The following is a 27,570-nucleotide window of genomic DNA, read 5'->3' as shown; positions in this document are numbered from 1 at the left end:
GTAAATATTGAAAACTTTTCACATCTACTTTACACATCTACATTAGTTTTTAGTTGGTACTTCCTGTGCCAAGTCCATCAGGAACCCAGTAGGAGATCATGGATGTGTACAAAAACATCCTTTGTGCATACAAGATCTGTATCATTCACATTCAAAGTCGCTACAGTATTTTATTCTTCATATCCTTAACCTGAAAGGTAGTTCACTGTATCTGATAAACATATGGGCAGACAGATTCAATCATTAAACCAATGCCAGCCAGGCAGCCACTATTGGGTAGCCTGGCTCCCTTTTGTGAAACTTGGGTAACGTGTAAAGAAAATTGATGGGAATGACGTGTTCCAGAAATAAAAAAACAAGTTCATTCTGGCTGCACCTTCCAGTTTCTACTTCAAAGCATGCGGTGGGATCAGCAGATAACCTGCAGTATGCTGCAGTGTCCGCATGGTACTAATTAGGGACCAAACATGAAATGAAATTTCCTCAAGAGAAAATAAACTATAGAAAAGCACAGTTGCACTCACTCACACATATGCACACATTTTCACTAATGGAACATTTGCATGCATTTGTGCACACTCACACACAATTAACCACTTAACCCATTAAGACAGGGAACGCATCGTGTAACCACTTAAATCATTATTTTATACTTTGGCTAAAAATAGCAGATCTACAAGCTCATAGCGCAGCACTCGGTGCCACGCTATGAGCTTGTAGATCTGCTATTTTTAGCCAAAGTAGATCTGATTTCTTTTAGAAAAATCATGTATATTTTTTAAGCGAAAATGTTTAACTAAAATCTTTGCTTCTGGGGGATTCTACAAATGTCTTCTAAATCCTAACAGTTTATTTTTTGAAAACATTTATGTTGCTATATATATCAGTGCTTCTCAAACTTTTTCATGTCAAGGACCCCAAAATTATATGTATTTGGCCGCGGACCCCCATCTGAAAATATTTTGTTCCAGGGACCCCCAGAAGCAAAGATTTAAATAACACATTTATATATATATTCAAAGATTTGCACACATTTTCACGATTCAAAGATTTGCACACATTTTCACGATTTTTCAAAAATAGCCAAAGAAATCTAAAACACAGATTATTCCCCAGTCCTAATGGGTTAAGCCCTATATACACGTATTAGAGCAAATATAGCTGATGTAAAAGCTCACAACGCACATACAGTACACTGGCTATTCTTGAAAAAAAATGTTTACTATTACTATTTTATGTTGAAAATCTTTGTGAATTTGCCCCAAATAGGGACACGAGGTTTAATGTGGTTAAAATACCTTGACTCCTCGGAATCCATTGACACCAATCTCTCCCTTCTCGCCCCTAAATCCTGGCAGGCCATCTTTCCCGGGTAAACCCTGAGAGAAGAGGCATGACAGTCATCCTGTGGGGGTCCTTTCATTGGAAGAGATTACATCTGACAGAGAACATAAGTAACCTGTCTATCATACACACGGATTTGGCCGAGAGAAGGAAGGATGTGCGCGGAAAACAACTCACCGATTCACCAGGTACTCCATGTTGGCCTGCCTCTCCCTGCAAGGCAAATAACACAAACCATGCCAGTAGAATTATTATCTAAACAAGTCTGCTGCTAGGGTTAATTGACAATATTCACAGAGTGGCCATTTTGTTATTACTTCATACTTCATATGAAGTAAGAGCAAAACTGTCCACTGTGTGAATAATATCATCAATTGATTATTTATTATGATGCTGATATAGTGTTGATGCATTGCGGCACTTGCCTTCTGTCCACCTGGACCACGAGGTCCCTGGAATCCAGTGGAGCCTCTCTCCCCGGGCTCTCCCCTCAGACCCTGAACACACACACACACACACACACACACACACACACACACACACACACACACACACACACACACACACACACACACACACACACACACACACACACACACACACACACACACACACACACACACACACACACACACACACACACACACACACACACTTTTCATAACAGCCCCGACATATCTACTACCAAATCACCTTTTTCTCTATAATCGGCTAGGATAGGAAAACAAAACTCACCTGCTCCCCAGCCGGGCCATCGTTGCCCTTCACCCCTTTCTCTCCTTGCGTTCCTTTGGATCCTCGGTCACCCTGTGATGGAATGGAGAGAGGATGGAATCATAAACAAAAGAGCAAAAGGTGTAAAGAGGTGTAGTTTTAGGGTGAACAGTGTGGATTGCGTGTTTTAGGGTGAACTGTGTGGATTGCGTGTTCACTGACGGTCTCTCCTTTGTGTCCCGACTCTCCTGGTGGTCCTCCCACCAACACCGTGTCCCCCTGTGGAAGACCACATACACGTCAGCATCATAGACAGTAAAAAGTATGGACAACGTTACGCCCATTATAGACTCTACAGACCATAAATGAAGCCTATTTTTCAGCAATTTCAAATCCACCATCTTTCTAGATCCTATGGAAAGGGAAATTAATGCTATTGGTTGGGACCAGAGCGGGGGTGGGGAATTAATGCTATTGGTTGGGACCAGAGCGGGGGTGGGGAATTAATGCTATTGGTTGGGACCAGAGCGGGGGTGGGGAATTAATGCTATTGGTTGGGACCAGAGCGGGGGTGGGGAATTAATGCTATTGGTTGTGTAGCTTGGCGATCAAATCATCACAAGGTAGCCACAGCATAGCCTACAGCATACCCAACTTTATCATCAATTTTAAAATAAATGGGACCATAATTGACCAAAACGTATATCATGGTGATTGAAAGAAGACTTTAAACTAGCGACTGGAAGCATTAAGCATGTAGTATTCATGTTTAATAAGGTAATAAAATCAAGTGTAAAGTTCGGCAAAAACCCATCCGCTTGAATGGAGCCTAATTGCTTCTGACACCAGCAGGGGTGAAACAGCGAGACTACAGGCCTCATTCATATGAACTGTCACTTCCTATACAGCCTCAATTTACAACTTCGAAGCTAGCCCCTTGGTCAGCATACATCCTCTTAACTGGCCTCCACCGAGGACCACATCACCAGTACACTGTAAAATCCTGACAGTTAACCCATTAAGACCTGAGGCGATTCTTAAAATAAATAAATAATCGGATTTTTTTTTTTTCAAGATTTTTCAAAAATAGCAGATCTAAAAGCTCATAGCACTCAGTGCAGCGCTATGAGCTTGTATATCTGCTATTTTTGAATAGCCAAAGAAATCTAAAGTGACACAGATGCGTTCCAGGTCTTAATGGGTTAATTTAACTCTGAGGGCCCTATTTACACGATCTATGGCGCACGGCGCAGAGCGCAAGGAGAAAATGTGTCGGGGGTTTGTCCACGGCGGTTTTGCCAATTAGATGGCGCGCTATCTGGGCATTAAGATTGCCGCATGGTGCAAAGGGGTTGCATTTAGACTCTGAATTAGTCATGGGCGTGTTTGGGGCGTTACATTAATGAAACCAATCAGAGTGTCGACTCCCATTACCTTTAAGAAGCAAGTGCGCCTTCGTCATAGTGCCGTGATATACGTATAAACTACGGAATTAGCAAGTTGGAGGAGATGCAAACAATTTTCTTCTGAGGAAAATTGCATTTGACCATCTATGTGAGCAGCATTAATAATGTGATATAATCTAATGATGTCAAACACTGTTCGGGGGCCTGCCATCAGAATAGCTACACCAGGTTCCACATGTGGCCCGGGGGCCACAATGTAGTTACTTGAAAATTGCAATTAATTTGTCATTTGCCTCTTTTTCCACGTTTGTCATTCTCTGCCGTTTGTCTACTTTGTCCGCATAAGTGAATTAATGCACGTACACACAGAGCAAGCACGTACGCAAGTACCTACACACACACACACACACACACACACACACACACACACACACACACACACACACACACACACACACACACACACACACACACACACACACACACACACACACACACACACACACACACACACACACACACAAATGCTCATTAGACTGTAAAATGAACACACCTTCTCTCCTTTGTCACCTTGTGCCCCCAATTCTCCCTGAAAGAAAAAAAGGAGAGCAAGACATTCCATTCATCCGTGTCAATTTAATTCACTATTTTACATGAGTGGTGCACTCAGGGGAGAGAGCCAACATGATGGCACATGAAATGCTCCTATTCACCTTCTCTCCTCTGTCGCCACGGCTTCCTGGAGGGCCCTGAGGAGCACGCACGCACACACACACACACACACACACACACACACACACACACACACACACACACACACACACACACACACACACACACACACACACACACACACACACACACACACACACACACACACACACACACACACACACACACACACACACACACACACACACACACACACAATATCTCATTATATGGATCCAACCCAATTTATATGTCTTGGACCACATCATTATGCCTAATTTATGCTTCATCGTAAAGCAGTGCGGTGCTGTGCCTGTGCGGCAAAAATATCAGATCTACAACATCCACCAACAGTGAGCTTGTAGATCTGATATCTCTGGCACGCGACACTGTCATAGAACGAGGTAGAAATCAGGCTTTATATGTGTATGGCAGTGTCGTGTCCATGCAAGCTCACATCCAATGACTCAGTGTATGAACTGCGATAGAGTCTGTATTGTTTCGCTTGCAATATTCTACCAGCAAGGATTTCCTGGGGTGCAAGTCATGACTGTACCGTGATATGTACTACCATTCTGCTCATTTGTGTTGTTGACAGGGTGCAGGTACAGGTCCTGTAATCAATATGTAAACATTCTCAGATGATAAAGTAAATGCATTGCTCAGTGTTGTGGACAGGTAGCTCTTTGAAAACACTTGCAATAGAAACTGTATTCTTATTATGATGTCTTTTTGATTTATGTGTGGTTGTTGTTGTCCTCCAATTGTGCCTTGTTCAATGCCGACAGTGATGAAAATCGATTTAGACATTCCAGATATGGCCAGCGGTCCGGGCACTTAGGCTCCAATGTAGCCTGACAGTACATCGCGGATTCGCGGGTTTGAGTCCCGACAATCTTTACTGCATGTCTCTCCCCATCTCTCTCTCCCTGTTTCCTGTCCATCTCCACTATACCTATAAATAAAGGCAGAAAAGGCCCAAAATCTGGTAATTCCAGATAGGAGTGCAGTGACATTTTAATGGAGGGGAAAAAAAGAAGGGGAAAAAAACTACAAAGATATTTATCTCACTGCTTAAATCTCACTCGTTTAAACAGGCTTATCTGAGAATGACCTATTGTACTCTATTTCATCTGTATTCTGTAAACATGTTTAGGCTTTGAGGAAGGTTGTTTTGACCAAAACCTCAACAACATCAATCGTATATTGTTATCTGCAAGTATACAGTATACTGTAGCCGAGTTACAGTAAAGACATTTTCATTAAAGTTGGTGGGAATGATCAGTAGGCTCCCGCTTCCCTGAAGAGAAGTTTAGCTTCTTGGTTGAGGTCACAATCTGAATCAAAGTGGCCCTATTTTGCACCCAAGTCGCTATAGGCACTATTTGGGGATTTGGCATGGCGGAAGGGGCGTTCCCGTGGCCAAGTTGCTATCTTCCGACACCAGCCTTATCCCTAAAAGACCTGCTCTACCCGTTACATTATGGAAAGGTGTGGTTTGGGGTTACATTAATGAAACCAATCAGCGTGCCAGGTGCCATTTCCTTTAAGAGCAAGCTGCGCAAGCTGTTGTATCCAGTGCAATCTACGCTCTCTCCTTCTCTGCCAATGGAAGAGCGATGTTGCCTTAGAATAAAATTATATTTGATACACAGAATTATCACTCACACATTGCGGTTATAGAGAACTTTAGATTACAACAATCGCTTGTGTTCTGGATTACTTAAACTGAATGGTCTGTGTGGTTATAGCAAACGCAGATCAAAAGACATCTTATTTGTCTTTGATAAGCTTAACTGGCAATTTATTGACACAAGGAATTAACAGTTACACTTTTGTGGATTACAGTAAAATTGTAATGACAATCACATTCACAATCACTTAATTCAGACGCGTTGCACTGAAAACTCTGCAGCCGCACTGGGGCACTTGGACACTAAAGTATACCCGACGTTTGCATCATACACTCTAGCCTTTGATTGCCTTTCAATAAAATCATATTTGATAGACATAATTATCACCCACATGTTACTGATTATAGTGAATGTTATATTATTGTAATCCGTTCTTTATTTCCTGCGCAATAAAACTGAAGTGTGTAGTTTGGAGCATCGTTCACTGCAGCACAAATCATTGTCTTTGAATAGACTATCATCTTATGTAAACACAATTGACACAAGGAATTGACACTCTCACTTCTGCTGATTATAGGAAAATTAGAATCACAGAGATTTGTTGAGAATTAGGCATGAGGGAGACCTCTTAATGTTGTGCGCCCGGGCACTGCAGGCACGCTCTACCAAACGAATTTGGCATAGACCATATTCACACAGCGGCCATTTTGGAATTTAACATTGAAAGTGCCACCCTGTTGCCGTGGCAACCGGGGTGGCACTTCATTGACTTAATAGCAACATGGTCGGCGTGTGAATATGGTGAATATAGCGGGTGGTTTTACAAAGATAGCAAGATAGCAATTTTAGGGATAGCGCAACAACACGCCCATGGCCACACCTCCAGGCGCAGATAACGGAGTCTGCATAATGTATAAAGCGGGTAGTGCGGCCGTAAGATACCGTTTGGGGACAGCGCCAGCTGCCTTGTGCGTAATTAACGGGTAGCGGGTAGTGCGAAGGGATAGCGCAGGACGGAAGATAGGGCCCGGAGGTTCAATTCCTCCACGGTGCCTCTGCCTTGGCTCCGACGAACACACCTGGCTGACTGTGTTCACAGGAGGAAGCTGGCTGGGCATTGTGTTCTCTGTTGACGCACTAGCGACTCCTACATAGTATAGTTTTGTCAGGGCAAATGGCCCGTGGGACCATTCAGCAGGGATTGGAACTGTTCCTCTGCACGCGTTAAGCCCATGTGTATGGGAGTACCCAATGTGGCTGTCTATCCCTTCCCCAACTGTGGGGGTTAGCAGGGACAGGAATCGTGTTGTATTATAGTTCATTGATCAGGTCAATAAATAAGTACAAATCAAGAATGAACTTGGTGGGAATGATCGGCAGGGTGGAGTAACTTTGGGTCGGAATTGTCAAAAGTCAAGTTTGACATTACATAATTGTTCCTACTGTATCTCAGGTTTAAATGGAACATCTGGACAATTGCATTGTGTTAGTGGAGGAATGTCCTTTACTGAGTGGAATCTGTCTAGGTATTATGTTTACCGTTCCTCCTCGATCTCCATCCCCACCGGGGCGACCTTCCTCACCCTAAAAGTAAACCACACACACACAAAATTTGGTCAGCATTTATTGAGAGGATAAGCCCCTTGAGATGCAGCATCTCATTTTAGAGGGGGTCACACACACACACACACACACACACACACACACACACACACACACACACACACACACACACACACACACACACACACACACACACACACACACACACACACACACACACACACACACACCAATATCATTGTATTTACACTGCACAAACACTCATCTGTACACATGGGTAATGGAGAGTGATTACCCTTGACCCAGGGGCTCCTCTTTCTCCCCTGACTCCTGGCACTCCCACGCCGACCTCCCCCTGGCCAGAGAAGACAAACACTGAACCAACGCAGACTCATAAAGACATTTTATTTGCTTCCCTGTGGGTTTATCGACTCACCTTCTCTCCTGTACCGCCATTAGCACCAGCAGAGCCCTACAAGACAAGAGACACTGATCATATCTCAGTTGTTGAATTGAGATCATATCTTAATTCATGAATGTAACAAGACAAACCATTACAGAGTAATCAAATAAAATAAGGACTCATGAACAGTAGAAATTTGCATTGTGTGTGGTTGTTGGTGGCAAAGGAGGTGTGCAATTTAAAGTCTAATGAGCATTACCGTGTGTGTGTGTGTGTGTGTGTGTGTGTGTGTGTGCGTGTGCGTGTGTGTGTGTGTGTGTGTGTGGGGGGTTAGTACTTGGAGAGTATAGCATATGGGTGGTTGTTACAATATATTCTAGACTACCAACACCATTCTATCTCTGTCTCTCTCTCTCATTGTCACATACTTTTCTCTGCTCTCCATTCAATTACCCAAACAGTAAGGAAGTCAGCAATCTCTTTTCACGAGAGACCTGGCCAAGAATATAATTATGCCATGGCTGTGTCTATAGACAGCTGACAAAAAATGTAGCAGCAGCTGGAACGAATGCCAGGATCTGCTCGACAAAGCTTCGACAGATATTGTTTAAACAAAGCTCTTGACAAAGCCATCATGGCAAATGGGAGATCAACTCACTGCTTGCCCAGGGGGTCCGGCGGGACCAGGAGCTCCAGCGTTGCCCACGCGGCCTGGGAAGCCTTGAAGACCCTGCAAAAGAGGCCATAAATATTTAAACCACTCAAATAACCGCTTCAATTTCACAAATAGAGAAAATAGCCAGTCTACAAGCTCACATAGGCTAAGCGTGCATAGTCACTGTACATGTACTGTACATTTATGTATTACTGTGTGGTTCTCCTCACCCTCTCCCCCGGCGGTCCCTGAGGTCCTGGTTGTCCCAGCTCTCCCCTCAGGCCGGCCAGGCCCACGGTGCCCGCTAAACCCCGAGGCCCTGGGGAGCCTGCTGTCCCCGGAAGACCCGGGTCCCCCTGAAACACAGCCGTATAGGCATTATTACAGTACTGCCGGTATAGGGTATAGTATACAGATAGATTTTCATTTGCAGCACTCTGCAAGTTTAACTAAAGTTTTCCACCCGTCCAAATGTTTCTTCTGGCTACTTTTCACATCGCGATATTTTTTTATTATTAAATCGATTTAAATCGTCACCCGTTTGAATCGATTTAAATCGATTTACGATAAGTCGTTACATGCCTTCTCACTGTACTCACTCCTTCATGCTCAGTGTACACACACGTGTATGTTACTGTATGTGCACACACAATCCTGTGTTGATTAACATGATACTTGCTCACCTTTAATCCTTGAGGTCCAAGCTGACCAGGAGGCCCTGCCAGTCCAATGCCCCTCTCTCCCTGCAACACAAATTAACATGGGACAATGATAACCCATTGTGTGTTTTGCAGATAAACACACCTTCCAATGTATTCTTAATATAACTCTACACCGGAATCAGCTATGGTAACCTCATGTCTGGCTTCTATTCCAAATGAACAGGCCTGATCCGGTCTAGAGCCTTGCCAAGTGTTTTCGGCAAGTTGGGCACACTGCACACACATAGATGCACGCACCGTTTGCGTATACTGTATGCGCTCTAGACCATACATGGGCAACTGGCGGCCCGGGGGCCACATGCGGCCCCCACCTTCACTTAATGCGGCCCGCAGGTTAATATCGGAATACTGATATATTATTGATTTCAGCTGTTACAATTCCAAACATGCAAACATGACCCGCTTTAATTACTTCAGTCTATATTAGTAGCTTAATGTCTAGTATTGTCTTTTTTTATGTCCAATGTATTTGCATTTAAGTTCTTAAAGATAACATAAGTATAACTAAATGCATTTGAAATCAAATAGAAATGTTACTTTTCAGGATTCCAATTCAAAAATAGCAAAAAATAAATCTGGATTCCAATTCAAAAGTAGCAAAAATAGCAGATCTACAAGCTCAAAAAGCGCGACGCGTTTTGAGCTTGTAGATCGGCTATTTTTGCGACTTTTGTGTGACATAGAATGGCGAAAAAAGTTAAAATACATAGAGACAGTATATGTAATGTGGCCCACTAGAGTGAGTGTGGAAATATAGTGGCCCTCTCCATCATCAAAGTTGCCCACCCCTGCTCAAGACCAAGACCGGATCTGCAATCTGCTAAGCAAATCGATACCAGCCTACAGCTACGGAGACTGCAAGGCATTATGGGAAATGTAAAACCACCTAATGGTTGAAATGAAATAATAGCAAAAACATCATCTTTCTCACCTTATCACCTTTGGGTCCATGGGGGCCTTGTGCACCCTATTTCAAAGACAAAAGAGAGCGTGTAATGTCTGGGGAGCTTAGGGTTGTAAAAATAAACGGATAAAAAGAATAAACTGCTGGTAAAGTCTAACGGTGACTCACGTCTTCACCAGGCTCTCCGTCTTCTCCAGGAAAACCCTGACAGAAAGGCAAAAAGATTGTTGTTATCCGTGTGAATGTTGTGTTATGTCAACCTGCGTATGGTGGTGACCGATTATTTATGGCTGCATTCACGATGATACTCACTCCTGCTCCTTTGATGCCAGCTGTGCCTTTGTCTCCCCTCTCACCCTGAGCAACAGCAATTACCATTCAATGTTACTGACACACCTGTACACATCAACACAACGGTTCATGATTGTATAGTGCAGTGGTTCTCAAAGTGTGGTCCAGGGACCCTCAGGGTTCCTTAGGGGGGGGTCCAAATGGACCCTTACAGGTCTGTAACTCTGAGAGTATACAAACGGAACTAAGTGTGTCCGGAAGGGTCCGTTTTGTTCCATTTGTACGCTCTGAAGAGTTATGGGCTCCTTGAAATTAAAGAAAAGTTTGAGAACCACTGGTAAAGTGCTAATAGTTTGATGCTAATAGTATTCTCAGGCTTACTTTGACACCAGCTAAACCTCTCTCCCCTGTTATGCCTGGCAGAGTTGGACCTGGAAGACCCTACGACACAGTTGAAACAAAAGTCAAACAATATTATGAAAAATTCAGATCCATTTTTGCTGCAGTATAAATGTATTAAAGTTTTCTTTTCTTTCCTTCTTTTACAGGATTAATCTGTATTCAACCTGTAGGCATGGTGAAAGTAACAGAATTTTGCCATGACTCACCTTATCTCCTTTTGGTCCGACGGGCCCGGCCACACTCTGCATGGGGAGCGAAAAGGGAGAAATATAATAGCCAGTTCCATTTAAGTACAGAACATGTTGTCCTTGTATGGTCAAAGACAGAAATGTGAAGTTTGCAAAGAACAATAAACACTCATAGTACACATCTCAACGTTGTGGGCTTGTAAATCGTCTATGTTCGCCATGCGACCCTGTCGTACAACAAAGCATAAATCCAGTGGTGCAAAGTAACTCAATACATTTACTCAAGTACTGTACGTAAGTAAAAATTTTAGGTCGTTTTACTTAACTTGAGTATTTCCAATCTTCTGTACTTTTACTTCTACTCCACTGCATCTCAGAGGCAAATATTGTACTTTTACTCCTTAGTTAGTTAGTTAGTTAGTTACTACTTTGTAGATATACATTATTATGTTATAAGACAAACATTAACCACTTTAGCCCAATTTTATACATAGGCTATTTGAAAATAGCCGATCTACAAGCTCACACCGCGTCAAGATGCGACGCGTTGTGAGCTTGTAGATCTGCTATTTTCTAACATTTTAGTACTTTAAGTACATTTTGATGCCAATACCTTTGTACTTTTACTCAAGTAACATTTTGAACACAGGCCTTTTACTTGTAACAGAGTGTTTTTATATTGTGGTATTGCCACTTTTACTAAAGTAAAACATCTGAGTACTTCTTCCACCACTAAATCAGGCATAGGAAGGCACAACCATTTGTCTTGCCATGCAGCAGTGTTGCGTGCTAACTTGCCCAGGCTTCAGTGGTCAGTGTAAGCCAGAAGCAACAGCCCTCATGAACGGCCAAACATCCATCCATCCATGCTTGGATGCTTATTACTGCAGGGTAACCACTGGGCATAGCCAGTGGTGGAAGAATTATACTCAGATTTGTAAAACTTGCAATACCACCGTATAAAAAATACTCTGTTACAAGCAAAAGGCCTGTGTTCAAAATTGTGTTAGAGTAAAGGTACAAAAGTATTAGCATCAAAATATACTTAAGTACCTTACAACGCGTCGCTTTGTAAAAATGGGAATACTCAAGTAAAGGAAAAGCACCTCAAAATTGTACTTAAAGGACGACTTCACCCATTTTCAACCTATCTTCGTATAATTGGTCCTGACGAATGATCTTCTTCTTGTGGCGTCCACAAGAAAGTCGGTTACAAGGCTTGGCTAGATGTGGTTCAGCCACAGCTGAACACATTGCTGCCCTTTCTTATTGCTCATGATAAAATGGTAAAAAAAAAATCCTACTCTGTCTGTGTCTCATGGAAGGACTGTGGACACTTCAGAAACCAGCCTACCAGTGACATCATCGTTAGGCAGGCAAGATTTTAAAGAAAAAGTTAGGATTTTTATTAACGCGAGAACTATGGCTTCCATTATAGAATGCTAACTTTCCAGGAATAGAAAGACTGCAGTTTCTATTCGCTTGGATTCCCCATCGATGATGTCACTGGTAGGCAGGTTTCTGAACAGTCCCCAGCCCTCCTCTGAGACACAGACCGAGTAGACAAAAACGGTACCATATTATAATGAGCATTATAGTGAGGAGGACCAATTATATGAAAATAGGTTGAAAATGGGTGAAGTCGTCCTTTAAGTACAGTACCACTGCTTATAACGTGTCACTTCAATATTTTGCTCAAATGATAATGCCTGATTAATACTTGCGTAAATTGGCTAATTTTGCTGCAAGACACCGGCATGCAACAGTATATATATCACCTTTTAGAGTATATTAATGACTGCACAGGCAGTACACCACACACACACACACACACACACACACACACACACACACACACACACACACACACACACACACACACACACACACACACACACACACACACACACACACACACACACACACACACACACACACACACACACACACACACACACACACACACACACACACACACACACTTTCTTACCCTTCCAGGAGGGCCGCTATCTCCCTGTTCGCCTTTGAAGCCAGCCAGGCCTGGAGGTCCACCAATACCCTGAGGAGCATGAACAATCATGACTTTGATGGGTTTTGTGATATCGTCGCTGTCAAGGTAGTACAAGGTAGAAACCTTGTAGAAACCTTGTACTTCCAAAACCGTTCCTTTTTCATAAGAAAAAAACAGACATACTGGAGGGCAGGGGTCTTCAACGCTTTTCAGGCCAAGGACCCCTTAGCTGAGAGAGAGATGAAGCAGGGACCCCCACTACTACGTGTTGTATAAAATTGTGTTTCAGATGAAACCTTTTCATAGATACAGTAGCTTCATAAGACTTGTGTAGCGTTGTGTTGGATTCATGTTCATGTGCATTTTGTAAAAGAGTTTCTATCACACAAATATTTGGTGGCCCCCCTGTAGTGTATAATTAACGGGGATATGGGATGGGAACCTCCAAGCATCAGACACACATGTGAAATGGTTAGGCTATGGAATAGGCTTGTGAAGATGTCTGACCAGAGACTCACAAAAAAGATTTGTAACTGTTATTTTAGATTTGGTCACCCCTGGACAAAATAATTGAGATCTTTATTTTATTCTAATGATTTGTTTTTTATTTTTCTAAATAAGTTAGTATGTGACGTTCACAAAATTAGAAGTATAATGTTTTCCAGATATAAAGAAAAATGGTATAGTGATATATGGTATAAACCTAAAAGTTGCGAACTTATTGTCTCATAAAGGACAGGTACACTGTAGAACCGTATGTGAGGTATAATTTAAGCAAAAGACAACGATCTCTCTGTGCACAAATATGCTCAGGAACATTACCATTAGCTCTGGAGACTGGCAGAAAATGAGGTACACGTTTTATTGCTCTAAATATGATGATATAAGAGAGGTATTTGTTAGTAAGATGTCTTCTATTTGTGGACATTTCCGTGAGTTAGATGATTATGAAAAACTTGAGATATGTTTTGCTAAAGGAGCTTTTGTTGTGGCAGATTGTATTTGTCAAGCTTGGGAGAGAAGACAGAACACTCTGTATAATTCTGAGATGTAATTGAATGTATTAAGTGAATATATTGTAAAACATGTTGTAAAGCGTAAAATGGTGTCTTATAAGCCCATGAGGGTTGGGCACTTTGTGTGCAGGACACAGAAATAAAAGTATCTATATCTATATATAGTAACTCTCAGTCCTGGACCCCCTGTTGAAGACCCCTGCAGTAGAGCACATACTGTACATACAGTACATACACACACATTTCATTTTTTATTTGTGCAGTTTTCTGTTTCCAAGATGTGAATGTGATATCATCTATTGATGTTTTTGGTGTCTCATAATAAAGGGATGGGTCTTAACCCATTTAGACCTGGAACGCATCGGTGTCACTTTAGGTTTCTTTGGCTATTCAAAAATAGCAGATATACAAGCTCATAGCGCGGCACCGAGTGCCGCGCTACGAGCTTGTAGATCTGCTATTTTTGAAAAATTGTGGGAAAATATTTTTTAATTTTTAATTCTTTTTCAAAAAACTGTTAGGATTTAGAAAACATTTTTAAGAATCGGACTCAGGTCTTAATGGGTTAAGACAAGAAAGAAAAAAAAAGATAATTCATTCATTCATTCATTCATAGACACAAAAATAAAAACCCACTGAACACACTCACCTGTTTTCCTGGTAATCCGGGTATCCCATCTTTCCCCGGTGCACCGTCTCTTCCAGGGACCCCAGGTTTACCACCTTCACCCTGAGGATTGACACACAAATCTATTTGATCTCTAGAGCTATTTCACCTTGTGGCGTCATATCCAAGCCTGATTGATCATTACTACGACCATGCCGCTTGTCAAAAGTATCTGAGTTTCAAAACAACAGCTTTTCATTCGGTTAAGTCATTTATAGTTACTAGACCGGTGAAGGGCGCAGGCGAAAGTACAGACCTTGCTGCTTGTTTCTCGCGCGAAACCCGCAAAACCTGGCAACGTTATCTCCCATTGTTTGACACATAATGGCTAATAAAAAGCTGAGATTTGATGAAATTGAGAAACGGGCTTTGCAGTTAAGTTCAGATGGTAATGGGCAATGGCTGTGTGCAAAATCAGATCAAGTGCTCCAGCCAGTGAGGAGAAACGGGCACACAGTTTTGCTTACCAAGACACCAAGACACCATGGCCACAGAGGTTTGTCAAATTATAGGAGGATTATAAGTTATTATATATATTTTTTTAATAATTTACGAGCGTCGTGATCATACGAAAACACACTTATTAACAATAATAAATTGCGTTTATAAATTAACTCAAACATAAATCATTAAAATAAAAAATAAAAATGAACAGAAGCCCCAATAAGAGAAATAATAAATCTTCATAAATGGCTAGAAAGGTGCCTCTTGAAATAAAAGTATTAGCACTGAAATACAAAATGCATGTGGATATGATCATGTTTTAGATTGCATCATTGGGGTAAAGAAATATTATTTTCTCTCGCTTTAATATTTTAAGCTCTTGTCAGATCAAAGTGCCCATGGGCAAAAAAAGTGAAATGTTCCACCCCCTTCAGTGACAACCTGGAAATACAGCATGTCTCTTTCTGCTCCTTGGCGCTCTTCAGCATATTGCAGTCTTCATCACATATGGAATTTGTAGTGCATGAAGCACACCGCAGCTAATTTGATACATAGCGTGAAATTTAAGTATGCTTTTCCCAAGCACTAACTAGTATAGACAATCAACATGGGACATTAGCACAGTAGCTAGAGTAGTTAGTGAGAGTCATGTTATAAACCTCCACTGATACGCCTGTTTAATAGAGCAGCAGATTCCATTTTCACAACTGCATGAGCGGCAGGACAATCAAGCGGCAGTACAATCATTGTGTGATAAAAAAAAAATCTGCTTTGTACTATACTCACCACCTGCCCTGATAGTCCTGTTGGGCCCTGTGGACCCTAAAATGAAAATAAAAATAGACATACTGGTGATGGGGAACACAATATCCAAAGAATTCCAAAGAATATCATGATGAAGTTAGATGAAGCAGTTTATCCCATGGGAGAAGCTTATGATTTACACTTACAACAGCTCCAGGCGGTCCCTGGGGTCCTGGCAGCCCTGTGCTCCCTTGAGCACCAGGAACACCCTTAGGAGAGATGGGATATAGTCCTTTAGTATTTGATTTGATTTTGCACAATATAAGACAATACATAAGATTACAGTGAACATAAAAGGCGCGAGGTAGAGACAGCAAAGCCCAAAAGGGCTTATTCAAGGCCTCCACGTACATATATAACACAACATTCACATTAAAATAACTGACAAGCAGCGATAAAGGTCAATAACAAAAACTGAATTACAGAAAAGGAAAGGAAGAGTAATACATCTAAAAGAAAAACAACAAAAAAACAGTAGGACTGCTGAACAGCTCTGTTGTAGTGTTGATTTTGGCAGCAAATTTTGATTCAGTTTTGGTCATAGTCTTTTGAATCAAATTCCTTTTAGTTTTAGTCACATTTTAGTCACCTGAAATGTTTTACTGTTAGTCTAGTTTTAATCGCCTAAATATCATAAGATTATAGTCGACTAAATCTACAGTTGAATTAGTCGACTAAAATGTTTTTTTGGCAGGCCTTGATGGCGTCGTAATGGCTGATTTTACACTTGGCTGCATGCTGAAAATAGCCGATCTACAAGCTCACGAGCTTGTAGATCTGCTATTTTGCAACACCAGAGCGCAACCAAGCATAAAATGACTTAGTAAGTCTTAGTTAGTTAGTTAGTTCTACTGGATCTCTTCTCCACTAGCCCCTCACTAACATTTTAGTCTAGTTTTTATTTGTTGACAAAATTGTCAATATATTTAGTCTTAGTTTTAGTCATCACAGCTTAGTTTTTATTTCGTTTTCGTCAGTGTAAAAAGGTAGTCGACGAACATTTTTCGTCATAGTTTTAGTCGGCGAAATCAACACTGCTCTCTTGTATGGGCTTCTGTGTGCACAGCCTATGAATGAGTGCTCCTTAGTGCTCATTTATCTCAGAGGGCACTATATTACACCTGGCGCAATCTTGTGCAAATCAGCACAAAGTGCAGTGCAAGTGTTATTGCTAGACACGGTTGTCATTTTCACGCCCAGCACCTGTGGTGCGGAAGTACCAAATTACCCATCTGCACGCCCATGGTCTTAAAATAAGGTGTAGTGAAGCAGATGGTTGGCATATTGCTATCTTAGGTGGAGTGAGAAACGTCAGAAAGCGTTTGTCTGGCACAGTCCCCCAGCACAGCATTTGACCATAAAGAGCACATTAGATAGTAGATTGACCTACTCTACTGTATACTGTAGGTGGATTTGCAACGCTCACACACTGCTAGCAACCAAAATTCATCCGTATTCAACACATCACTCAAATGGTACAGTAGATGAAATTGCGGAGAGACTCAGCATTGAGGTTTAAATAACAATTACTGATCTGGGACAGAGATTATCCATTGCATCGGCAGTGAGTGCCTGGTAGCTCCAATCAATTTGCCATGCTGGGAGGCATAGAAAAATACATAGATTTTGTGGTTAGAAGTGGAAGATGAAAGATTTTTAAACCACTTGATTTAGCTTTTATTCATCATTATTCCTATTAACACATTGCATGCCAGTCGCGTAGATCTACGCGAACCTATTTAAAGCCGCAGCGTGCCAGTCGCGTAGATCTACGCGAACCGCCGATTCCCATGTTAAGTGCCCCAGGTGCACTTTCCGAATTTTTTTGATCCATTTCCGTTTCCGGTTTCCGGTCGGAAACGGAATTATTCGGGTTCCGGTTTTTTCGATCGTATCCGCTTCCTGTCTGGGATCCTGTTTAAAACTCGATTTTCTCTGGTTGTTGTTTTTCTCCTCGCTGATCACTGTTTACCGTTTATCGGCTGTAGCTTCAAGATGGCGGCACGGATTTGGAAACTGTTTTCGCTGGTTGTTTCTCACGGATCCGCTGTGTGTTTAGAACCAAATGAACGCGCACTTTTAACTTATTTAGCGAGGTCTGTGGCGACATGAAAAAAACTAAAAAACAACAATAAAACGCTGGCACTGGTGAGTACATTATGAGATTAAACTCTGGCATGGAATGTGTTAATAGGAATATGGTGAGGAGAGAGAGGGAGCAAAGGAAATCTACGGTACGTTTACAGTATTGATGATAGAAAACATGTTCAAAGACCTCTCGTCAATTTCATGAACAAATAGGCTTCTGGTTTTCTTTGTCTTTGTGTTACCTTGCGCCATATATCGTCTAAATAGGCTGTGAAAATGGCCCCTACATCCACTCAGGATTTTGCACAATAGCAAGTATCCTTGTATCAACTAAAACATCTCAAGAAAGCTCACAGCAGCCTTACCTGGACACCAACCCCTGGCGATCCTTGGTTACCCTGTAAAACACAGCTATTTCAGGACTCTACAACAGCATTCAAATGCAACCAATACATGCAACATAGGTATTGTGGGCATCTGATTCTGAGTAATGTACAGTGTATACGCACCTTCACGCCAGGTGGACCTGGAGGCCCATTGGTACCAAGGGGGCCCTGAAGTTTCAACAAATATCATCAATATACATATTCACAGGCATTTCTGGTCCTTATGCATTACTGTATGACATGTAATTGTTTATAACTTGTGTGCACCGGACAGGTGGTGTTTAATATCAATGAATGAATGAATACATATTTTGGAAATATCATTTTTGGGCGGTGAAACCGCCCCTATAAGTGAGATTTGGAAAAATGTACAAATATCTTGGGCAGTGAAACCGCCCCTAAAAGTGAGGTTTGGAAATTTGTACAATTATCCTGCGCTGTGATTGGCCAATCACAATCTATTCAGGACTGTGATTGGCCAGTGTCACATGACACATGTGCATAGCCCTATATAAGCAACCATAACTTAAAAAAAAACATAAATTGGTTTTTTTTAAGTTATGGTTTTGTCCATCATAAAGAGTGTTTCAATAAATGTATTTATCTTTTGTACATGATTGATCGACTCCATTCAGTATTGTGATTAGCTAGCAAGACACCGCCCACTTCACACAGGGTGTGAATTTTTATATTACAATTACAGTGATTTATTTTTCATTTTTTGGGCGGTGTAGCCGCCCCTATAAGTGGGGTTGGGACACCTCATTAGTACATCTTTTGCTGCACTGTGATTGGCCCATATTAGTACACCTCTAGCATTAGTACAACCCTAGCTGTACTGTGATTGGCTGACTCTATTGGCTGACTCTATAGAGCGTCGCAGTTCCCGCCCACTTCCTGTTTTTTTTGGTGCCGGAAGAAAAAACTCAATGCATTTTTCCATTGACATTTCCAAAAATATTTATATCTATTAATTTAAGCCTCGAATCAAGCCATCACGAGATGACATGAATCATGACCATAAACGTTTGATTCTGTGATTTTTTTTTTGTTGAAAACGGCAAAACAAAGGGTATTTATTAAATATAGTATATCATATAATTAAATATAAAATAAAAAAAAATCACAGAAAAAAATGTTTTATGGTCATGATTCATGTCATCTCGTGATGGCTTGATTCGAGGCTTAAATTAATAGATATAAATATTTTTGGAAATGTCAATGGAAAAATGCATTGAGTTTTTTCTTCCGGCACCAAAAAAAACAGGAAGTGGGCGGGAACTGCGACGCTCTATTCAGCACTGTGATTGGCTAGCGAGACGCATGACGATATTCATAACCTATAAATAGCACCACGCACAGTGAGCTTCCATCACTGTGATGATAACACCGCCCACTTCACACTGGGTGTGATTTTTGGGCGGTGAAACCGCCCCTATAAGTGAGGTTTGGAAAAATGTACAAATATCCTGCGCTGTGAAACCGCCCCTATAAGTGAGGTTTGGAAATTTGTACAATTATCCTGCACCGTGATTGGCCAATCACAATCTATTCAGGACTGTGATTGGCCAGTGTCACATGACAAATGTGCATACATAGCCCTATATAAGAAACCATAACTTGAAAAAAACCATAAAATGTTTTTTTTCAAGTTATGGTTTCGTCCATCATAAAGAGTGTTTCAATAAATGTATTTATCTTTTGTACATGATTGGTTGACTCCATTCAGTATTGTGATTAGCTAGCAAGACACCGCCCACTTCACACAGGGTGTGATTTTTTACTGTTGAAAGATATCTGAGTGTAATCCTTTTGTAACATCTTGATTAGTTACTGTAATTTAATAATATTTTTTTTTCTTGTTTTTTGTAACCGATAATACTTAAACTCATTTTTTTATGTTAATTATGTAACTCCGCTGTCGGGCAGAAACCTTGTATCTCCATACATTAAGTATTTATATTATTTTCGTAAACTAATGCCCTACTTCATCATAAGTTTCACACAAAAGTTAAAGTAATTAAAAAATGATATGAATATATATATTTTCATATCATTTTTTAAATAGTGATAAAAAAAACAGTTTTAGACATACAAGGTTTCCACCCGACAGAGACTATTTGCAACATGCGTGCTACCCTACTTACAGTTGGTCCTCTCATTCCAGGCTCCCCGGGGTTTCCCTGTAAACACAACACAGTTATGCTATATTCATATTCATATATTCTCTTCTCACATATTCACATACAGTACTTACACCACCTATGCACTAACACTGCCTACTGTATGCACTTGCACACATGCCTACAAACGCACACACAGACATATATTGCAATTTACAACATATTTATACGTAAATATGTTTCTGTAAATCATCATGGCTAACAGTATACCTATGCACTAACACTGCCTATTGTATAGCACACATGCCTACAAACACACACAAAGACATATATTGGAATTTACAACATATTTATATGTAAATATGTTTTTGTAAATCATCATGGCTCAATTTCTTTTTGACATGAACCAGAAATACACATGCACACATACACAGTAAAGTCCTCAGTGTGTTAATTTATGCATTTGTAACTCAAAGTATACAAATGTAACCAAATAGTAAAAGGTTTTTTTTCCTTGCACAAAGGCCTGTACTCCATATCTGTTACCTCTTGTGCTGCACCTTAATTACTGCACCTGCTGCTATTTTGTTTTTACCTCACCTTATTGCTGCACCTGTATGTCTAACCTGTCTAAAATGTACATACCATTACCTGCTACTTTTAGCATCTTATGTCTAACAACCTCATGTACATACCTGCTACTTACAGTATAGCATCTTACTGTATGTCTAACCTCATGTACATACCAGTGTTGATTTCGTCGACTAAAACTGTGACGAAAAATGTTGCTCGACTACCCTTTTTCACTGCCGAAAACTAAATAAAAACTAAATAAAATCTAAGCTATGATGACTTAAACTAAGAATAAATATATTGACAATTTCGTCAACAAATAAAAACTAGACTAAAATGTTAGTGAGGGACTAGTGGAGAAGAGATCCAGTAGATCTAAGACATTTTATGCTTGGTTGCGCTCGGGTGTTGCGCTCTGAAAATAGCCAATCTACAAGATTGTAGATCGGCTATTTTCAGCATGCAACCAAGTGTAAAATCAGCCATTATGACGCCATCAAGGCACCGCCAAAATACATTTTAGTCGACTAAATCAACTGTAGATTTAGTCGACTATAACCTTATGATATTTAGTCGACTAAAACTAGACAAAAACTAAAACATTTCAGATGATCTTATGTCTACCTCATGTACATACCTCCTACTCTTTTATATGCTATATGTATATAGCACTTAGATTTTTCTAGAGAGCCATTTCTTTCCTGTGTTTATCTCCATGGTCTTCCTCTCTCTGTCCTCCTCCCCCCTTTTCCTGAAAACTACGAATGACGGAGCTTACACGAAAACTAATTTCTAAACTAAAAAGTTCATTTGGTTATATGTGTACACTCAGAGTTAAATGAACACTCAGAACATTACGGCGTACACACAAAGTAACAAAAATGTAAATACACAACACAAACACAAGGGACCAACATGATAAGCACTGAGCGAGGGATACACTATGGGCCTATGTCCACACTACTGACAGCAGGTACAGCCATGCATGAGAAGCAAGATTTAAGCGAACAGACAGAACATTTTGGAGCCAAGACCTTTAGTATTCCCACCACTGAAGAGTATTATTGCGTCCTCCTGGCTATAGTCTTACAGCTCAGAATGTCAGCTCATTTCTTTTCATCTATCCAACAAATCTCTGCTGTTTTACGTATTAAAAATTCAACTCATCTTGCCTCTGACACGGCTGCTTTGGGAACAGGTGGTCCGGATTAATATTTCATGAGGAATCTATCAAGGGCTTGACTCTTATCCGCACACCGCGGCTCTCCTCGGGATGTTAATTTGAGAAATAAATGCAGACCGTGCCTGCAGGGCAGGGCTGTGTGTGTGTGTGTGTGTGTGTGTGTGTGTGTGTGTGTGTGTGTGTGTGCGTGCGTGCGTGCGTGCGTGTGTTCGTCCGTGTGTGTGTGTGCGTGTGTTCGTCCGCCCGTGTCTGTGTGTCTGTGTGTCTGTGTGTGTGTGTGTGTGTGTGTGTGTGTGTGTGTGTGTGTGTGTGTGTGTGTGTGTGTGCGTGCATGTGTGCGCGTGCGTGTGTGTGTGTGTGTGATGCAATGTTAAAAATGTGGAGAGGAACATCGTTGGAGCCCAGCTGACTCATTGCTCTGTTCTAATATAAGGCCATGGCCTCCATGCAAACTCCTTCTACCCCTGGTCTCAAGTCTCAAGCAATGCCAGCCATCAGCAGAGAGAACCTACCGGTCTGCCTAGTACTCCAGGGAACCCAGGCAGGCCCTAGAGAGATGAAAGAGATAGTGTGTGGGGGGGGGGGGGGACAGACACAGAAATAAAGGAGGACGGACGGACAGGTGGAGGGGGTACAGGAAGGAAGGAACAAACATACAAAAGGAGAAACAGACGTGGGAGAAAGGGTGAGAGGAGAGGAGACAGTGGAAGGAGTTAGCGGGCAAGGTTGCAAAAGGTTACTTTCTATAAGGGTCTATGTAGCCTCAGCACAAGGTTTGGGGAGAAAAGAGAGCTCCGCTTGCAGCAATGGTGTCCTCCGCAGGGCCGTGGGGCCGTGGGGGGAAGGCTGCTGCCTTTCCGGGTTACAAGTTACTCACAGGGTGGCCTGGAGGAGCAGCTGGCCCTCTTGGACCCTGCTCCGACATGCAGGGAGGGAAACACAAGAGCATGAGGACTGCTGAGGAGGTGCTTATCCTTTCCTCTCCTCCTCCTCACACTTACTGTAATCCATTCAATCAGAGTTTTCTGAAAACCGTACGTTGCTGTGATATCAGCGGTTCTCAAGCTTTTTCATGTCAAGGACCACCCAAAATGATATGTATTTGCTCGTGGTCCCCCATTTCAAAATATTTTGTTCCAGGGACCGCCGCAGAAGCAAAGATTTGAGTTACAAATGTTCACTTTAAAAATTGTATATTAGATAGATTTGCACGAATGTTCATGATTTAAAAAAAATAGCAGATCTACAAGCTCATAGCGCGGCACTCGGTGCCGCGCTATGAGCTTGTAGATCTGCTATTTTTTTTATAGCCAAATAATGGCTACAGCTACAATCTAAAATGACACATGCATTCCCGGATTGAATGGATTAAGTTTAATTTACACTTTGTCTTATGATGGGTGTTGCAGTATAAATTAACCACATGAACCCTGGCATCCTGTTTTGGGGAGAACATTCTGCGAAAAATAACAATTCTACCAGCTAGGGAAACAAATAATAGAGGATAAAGTATAGAGTCCTGGGGGACTCCAGTCAACAAAGTATAGGGTTGAAATGGTTAAAAGGTTGTGTACTATACTCTCATTCCTGATACAATCAATTCCTTCTCGCTTTCTTCAAGGTTTAGTTTTTGAAGGGGGTAAACTGGGAGTCCTCAGTACAGTATGTCCTTTGGGAGGAATCCTGCTGATCAGACGCTTTCAAAAAGTCAATAGTTATAGCCGTACAGTACTTTAATGCATGGATGCATAAGCATAACTAAATGGTATAAAATTGCGTCAACATAGAAATGTACAATCAATCAATTCATCAAAAATGCACACATAGGGTATAAACATTTACAGAATGCTGGAACGCAGTTCTACATGAGGGGTTATTCATTAACTCTCTCAGTGCCACGCCCCGAGTTTTTCCCGAGTACCCTCCGTGCCAGCACGAGAAATCCCGAGTTTTTACTTTTGACTGTGGTCGCGCTATTCTGTTTATTTTTCATGATCACTTTCGCTTCCTGACTCCTTCAGACTCATTGGGTTCCGGTTTCATGACGCAGATTCCGTTTCCGGTTCTAATTTTTTTCCTGCGGTCATTTTTGGCCAGAATAGGGAAAGTCACGGTTTTTCACACGGTATAAAAAACGAACGGAGAGGTCCACGTCTACTCTCTTTGGTCTGGGTGACGATCAGTCATCGTAGTCGTGTATCGCATCGTAATTTAGCCCGATCAACGATTGTCAAAAATTTCAACATCCGGTTATGACCGGATGTGACGTGAGCCTGTTTGGGAGGGGGCGAGTGAGCCAGCGAGGTCATCAATGTGTCGATTTGTTGCTCTCTACTGGTAGAACTGTATTATGGGTTTAAAAACCCAATCAGATTATTTATTTGAATGAAAAATTACAAAATTTTAAAATGTTAAAAAAACGCAAATTTCTGGCACTGGGGGAGTACTTTATGAAAATACTCTTGGCACTGAGAGAGTTAAACACAACATCGAGATTTCTGCTAAATCTGTAGCTTTTTAAGTAGAAGTGATTCTTAATGGTCTTAATGTATTGCAGTGTCGCAGAGTGCATAGAAAACATTTTCAACCATAATATCGCAATATCAAAATCTTGAGAAGCATGAATGAGGCCAGTCTCCAACCCTCCACTTACCGGCTTCCCATCCTGACCAGGTTTACCCGGTTCTCCTGTTAAACCCTGAAATGACAAAGCAATTGCTTCTTTGATAAAATGCTTAAATTGCATTATTAGTTTGTCTTGAGAATCCAATGGAAGTACACGACCAGTACATTTAATAGGAACAGTACCGACTTCAAACCCAAAGTGAAACTGATATAATTCATTCACATTACTGCAGGGGTCTTCAACGTTTTCAGCCCAAGGAACCCCCTCTCTGAGAGAGAGATGAAGCAGTGACCCCCACCATATATTGCATACAATTGTGTTGCAGATTAAAGCTTTTCAGAGATGTTGGATTCCTGTTAATGTGTATTTTCAGGCATTTAACGACTTAAACCGTCAATACTTAGTAAACTTTCACTCTGTACTTGGTCTGCTCTTTTTCCCCCCCTCTCTTTGCCAAAAAAAGCCGATCTACAAGCTCCTAATGCCTCGCAGCGCGAGGCATTAGGCGCTTGTAGATCGGCTATTTTTGGCTAAAGTTGTCCTTAGAATAGGGATTCTAGGGTTAAAGGGGTTAATGTAAAAAAAACAATGATCCTATCACATAAAGATTTGGTGGACCCCCTGTAGTACCTCTGAGGACCCCCTAGGGGTCCCGGACCCCCTGCTGAAAACCCCTGCATTACAGTATGAACGATGAAACAATCTACAAGTTCAGCTCACCTCTGAGCCGTCGCGTCCTTTTTCTCCAGCCACTCCCCTGTCTCCCTTTTCAGCGCGAGGCCCCACAAACCCCTGCAATGCACAGTCAGAAGTCCAGTTAGCATATAGTGAGAAAAAGAATGTTAAAGCCACATTATTTCTGCTCTATTTGGAGAGAGTAAAATCTCACCCGTTCTCCCTTGGCTCCTGGTTCTCCTGGAGCACACGGTTCTCCCTTGGGTCCTGGCAAACCTCTGGTACCAGGCATACCAGTCAGGACTGCTGGGGATTCTCCCTGAATGTAACAGACAAGCAACTTTAAACCCCATGTCTAGACTAGATTTAAATCATTCACTGGCAAGGACGACTTTGACGACTTTTTGTGTTTTTTTTTAAACATAAAAATATATATAGTATATATATATGTATGTATATATGTTTTTTCTTTGCACACAGAACCAGGAGATAACGTGATCCAAAGATTTACTGCTCCATTCACCTCCTGGTTAAAGTATTTGTGAAATCGCCTGTATCTCGGCTCCTGTGTTTTACTATGTATTTTTGGCAAGACATGCTATTTTCAACAGCGTATAACAAGCGAACGGGAGGTCGCAAAGACATTTTTTTCACTCCGGAAGCACAGTGAAACCCTCCGTGATTAGCAACTATCAGGGGATCGATCACACTGGAGATAAATATTCTGTGACTACTTGAAAAGGTAAGAAAATCAAAAAAATCGCTGGCTGGCAGTGAAGGAGTTAATGGGGCATGTGGAAGGATTGACTGTGTGAGGTTTCAGGACATTTATAAGTACAAGCTGAGGAACTTACCTTTGGACCAGGAGGGCCAACTGGTCCTGATAATCCTACTTTCCCCTGAGAAACAGCCATTTTCAATTATTTTATTAATGAATGCATATTTGGTCACGTAACGAGAGTATGATGTTGCGTTGCATAATATATGACGCCATTGTCAGTACTCACAGATTCTCCTTTGTCCCCCTTCTCTCCTCTATCCCCCTAAGAAGATACAGAGACATATGATGTAAGCATGAGAAATGCATGACTCCCCAGTTAATAGCCTTCATAAAAGGATCGTATATATATATATATATATACGATATATATATATATATATATATATATATATATATATATATATATATATATATATTTGTTCCTAGCGTTAAAGGTGCCGTGTACAAAGTTCTTACTCCTAGGTTACCACATTGATGTAAAAAAGAATGCAGACTCTGTAAAGGACCCGTGTCAGACCAGTGTCCTTGGCGTTGTTCATCATTGCACAGGCTTGGGGGGCTTGGGGTGGATATTAGCATTTCCCAAGCTTATTCATTACTTGGGGCAGCTTGTTCTTGTATCTCATTGTCCACTGAGAAAAGCTCTTTAGTAGTCTACTGCCACCGGCCTTATTTATGGCTGCGGAGCCACTTTCCATGTGGCATCATCTGAAGCAGTCCATGGTTTGGGTGACTATGATTTTTTGGGGGGGGTTTCTTTGGACCCACTCCTTGGGGGGATTTTTTTTGTCACTGTATATTTAAAAGTGAAATTTGTCCTCTCTTTGTCCTCTGCATTTTACCCATCCTATAATCAATATAGGAGCAGTGAGCAGCCATTGTGCGACGCTCTGGGAGCAATTAGGGGTTAAGAAGAGTCTTGCTCAGGGACACACATCGACACATTGCTGGCCTGGCCTGGAATCGTACCTGGGACAACCAAAAACTCTGGCGCCACAGGCGGGCTCACTAACCACAGGCTATGTGGCCATAGCCAGCAATGTTTTGTTTACATGAAATGTTTTGATCTTTTGATGATTCTGCGAGCTTCGCCGTCGCGGCATTCATTGTACAAGTCTTGCATGGAGCGAAGATCACATCCACTGATGCGCTCGGAGGCCTGCACTGCACGACCCTTTGTATTGCCTTGCGGTTGAGGTCAAATTTTGATTTAATTTTAGTCATGGTCTTTTGAATAAAATTCCATTTAGTTTTTG

At 41.5% G+C, this 27,570-nt stretch overlaps 1 protein-coding gene across 1 annotated transcript in view; it reads right to left on the bottom strand.

The window, feature by feature from the left end:
* Positions 1-27,570, bottom strand: part of col7a1 (collagen, type VII, alpha 1) — a 136,685-nt gene that overhangs the window by 11,994 nt on the left and 97,121 nt on the right. Inside the window, exons 75-105 of the mRNA XM_080424385.1 lie at positions 26,541-26,576; positions 26,388-26,432; positions 25,748-25,852; positions 25,579-25,650; positions 24,886-24,930; positions 23,110-23,145; positions 20,501-20,536; positions 18,477-18,521; positions 18,333-18,365; positions 16,026-16,088; positions 15,862-15,897; positions 14,614-14,694; positions 12,928-12,996; positions 10,956-10,991; positions 10,729-10,788; positions 10,369-10,413; positions 10,225-10,260; positions 10,084-10,119; positions 9,114-9,173; positions 8,661-8,786; positions 8,434-8,505; positions 7,809-7,844; positions 7,668-7,727; positions 7,349-7,393; positions 4,178-4,213; positions 4,018-4,053; positions 2,281-2,337; positions 2,080-2,151; positions 1,766-1,841; positions 1,522-1,553; positions 1,299-1,379 (exon numbers count right to left, since the gene is read on the bottom strand). Of these exons, the coding sequence (XP_080280511.1) occupies positions 1,299-1,379; positions 1,522-1,553; positions 1,766-1,841; positions 2,080-2,151; positions 2,281-2,337; positions 4,018-4,053; positions 4,178-4,213; positions 7,349-7,393; positions 7,668-7,727; positions 7,809-7,844; positions 8,434-8,505; positions 8,661-8,786; positions 9,114-9,173; positions 10,084-10,119; positions 10,225-10,260; positions 10,369-10,413; positions 10,729-10,788; positions 10,956-10,991; positions 12,928-12,996; positions 14,614-14,694; positions 15,862-15,897; positions 16,026-16,088; positions 18,333-18,365; positions 18,477-18,521; positions 20,501-20,536; positions 23,110-23,145; positions 24,886-24,930; positions 25,579-25,650; positions 25,748-25,852; positions 26,388-26,432; positions 26,541-26,576 (1,704 nt within the window). The remainder of the gene's footprint in view (positions 1-1,298; positions 1,380-1,521; positions 1,554-1,765; positions 1,842-2,079; positions 2,152-2,280; positions 2,338-4,017; positions 4,054-4,177; positions 4,214-7,348; positions 7,394-7,667; positions 7,728-7,808; positions 7,845-8,433; positions 8,506-8,660; positions 8,787-9,113; positions 9,174-10,083; positions 10,120-10,224; positions 10,261-10,368; positions 10,414-10,728; positions 10,789-10,955; positions 10,992-12,927; positions 12,997-14,613; positions 14,695-15,861; positions 15,898-16,025; positions 16,089-18,332; positions 18,366-18,476; positions 18,522-20,500; positions 20,537-23,109; positions 23,146-24,885; positions 24,931-25,578; positions 25,651-25,747; positions 25,853-26,387; positions 26,433-26,540; positions 26,577-27,570) is intronic.

The sequence above is a fragment of the Gymnoscopelus braueri genome (assembly GCF_963280865.1).
Source record: "Gymnoscopelus braueri genome assembly, chromosome: 3".
NCBI lineage: Eukaryota > Metazoa > Chordata > Actinopteri > Myctophiformes > Myctophidae > Gymnoscopelus > Gymnoscopelus braueri.
Note: the sequence above shows the minus strand (reverse complement) of the source record. Positions and strands in the feature narration are given on the sequence as shown.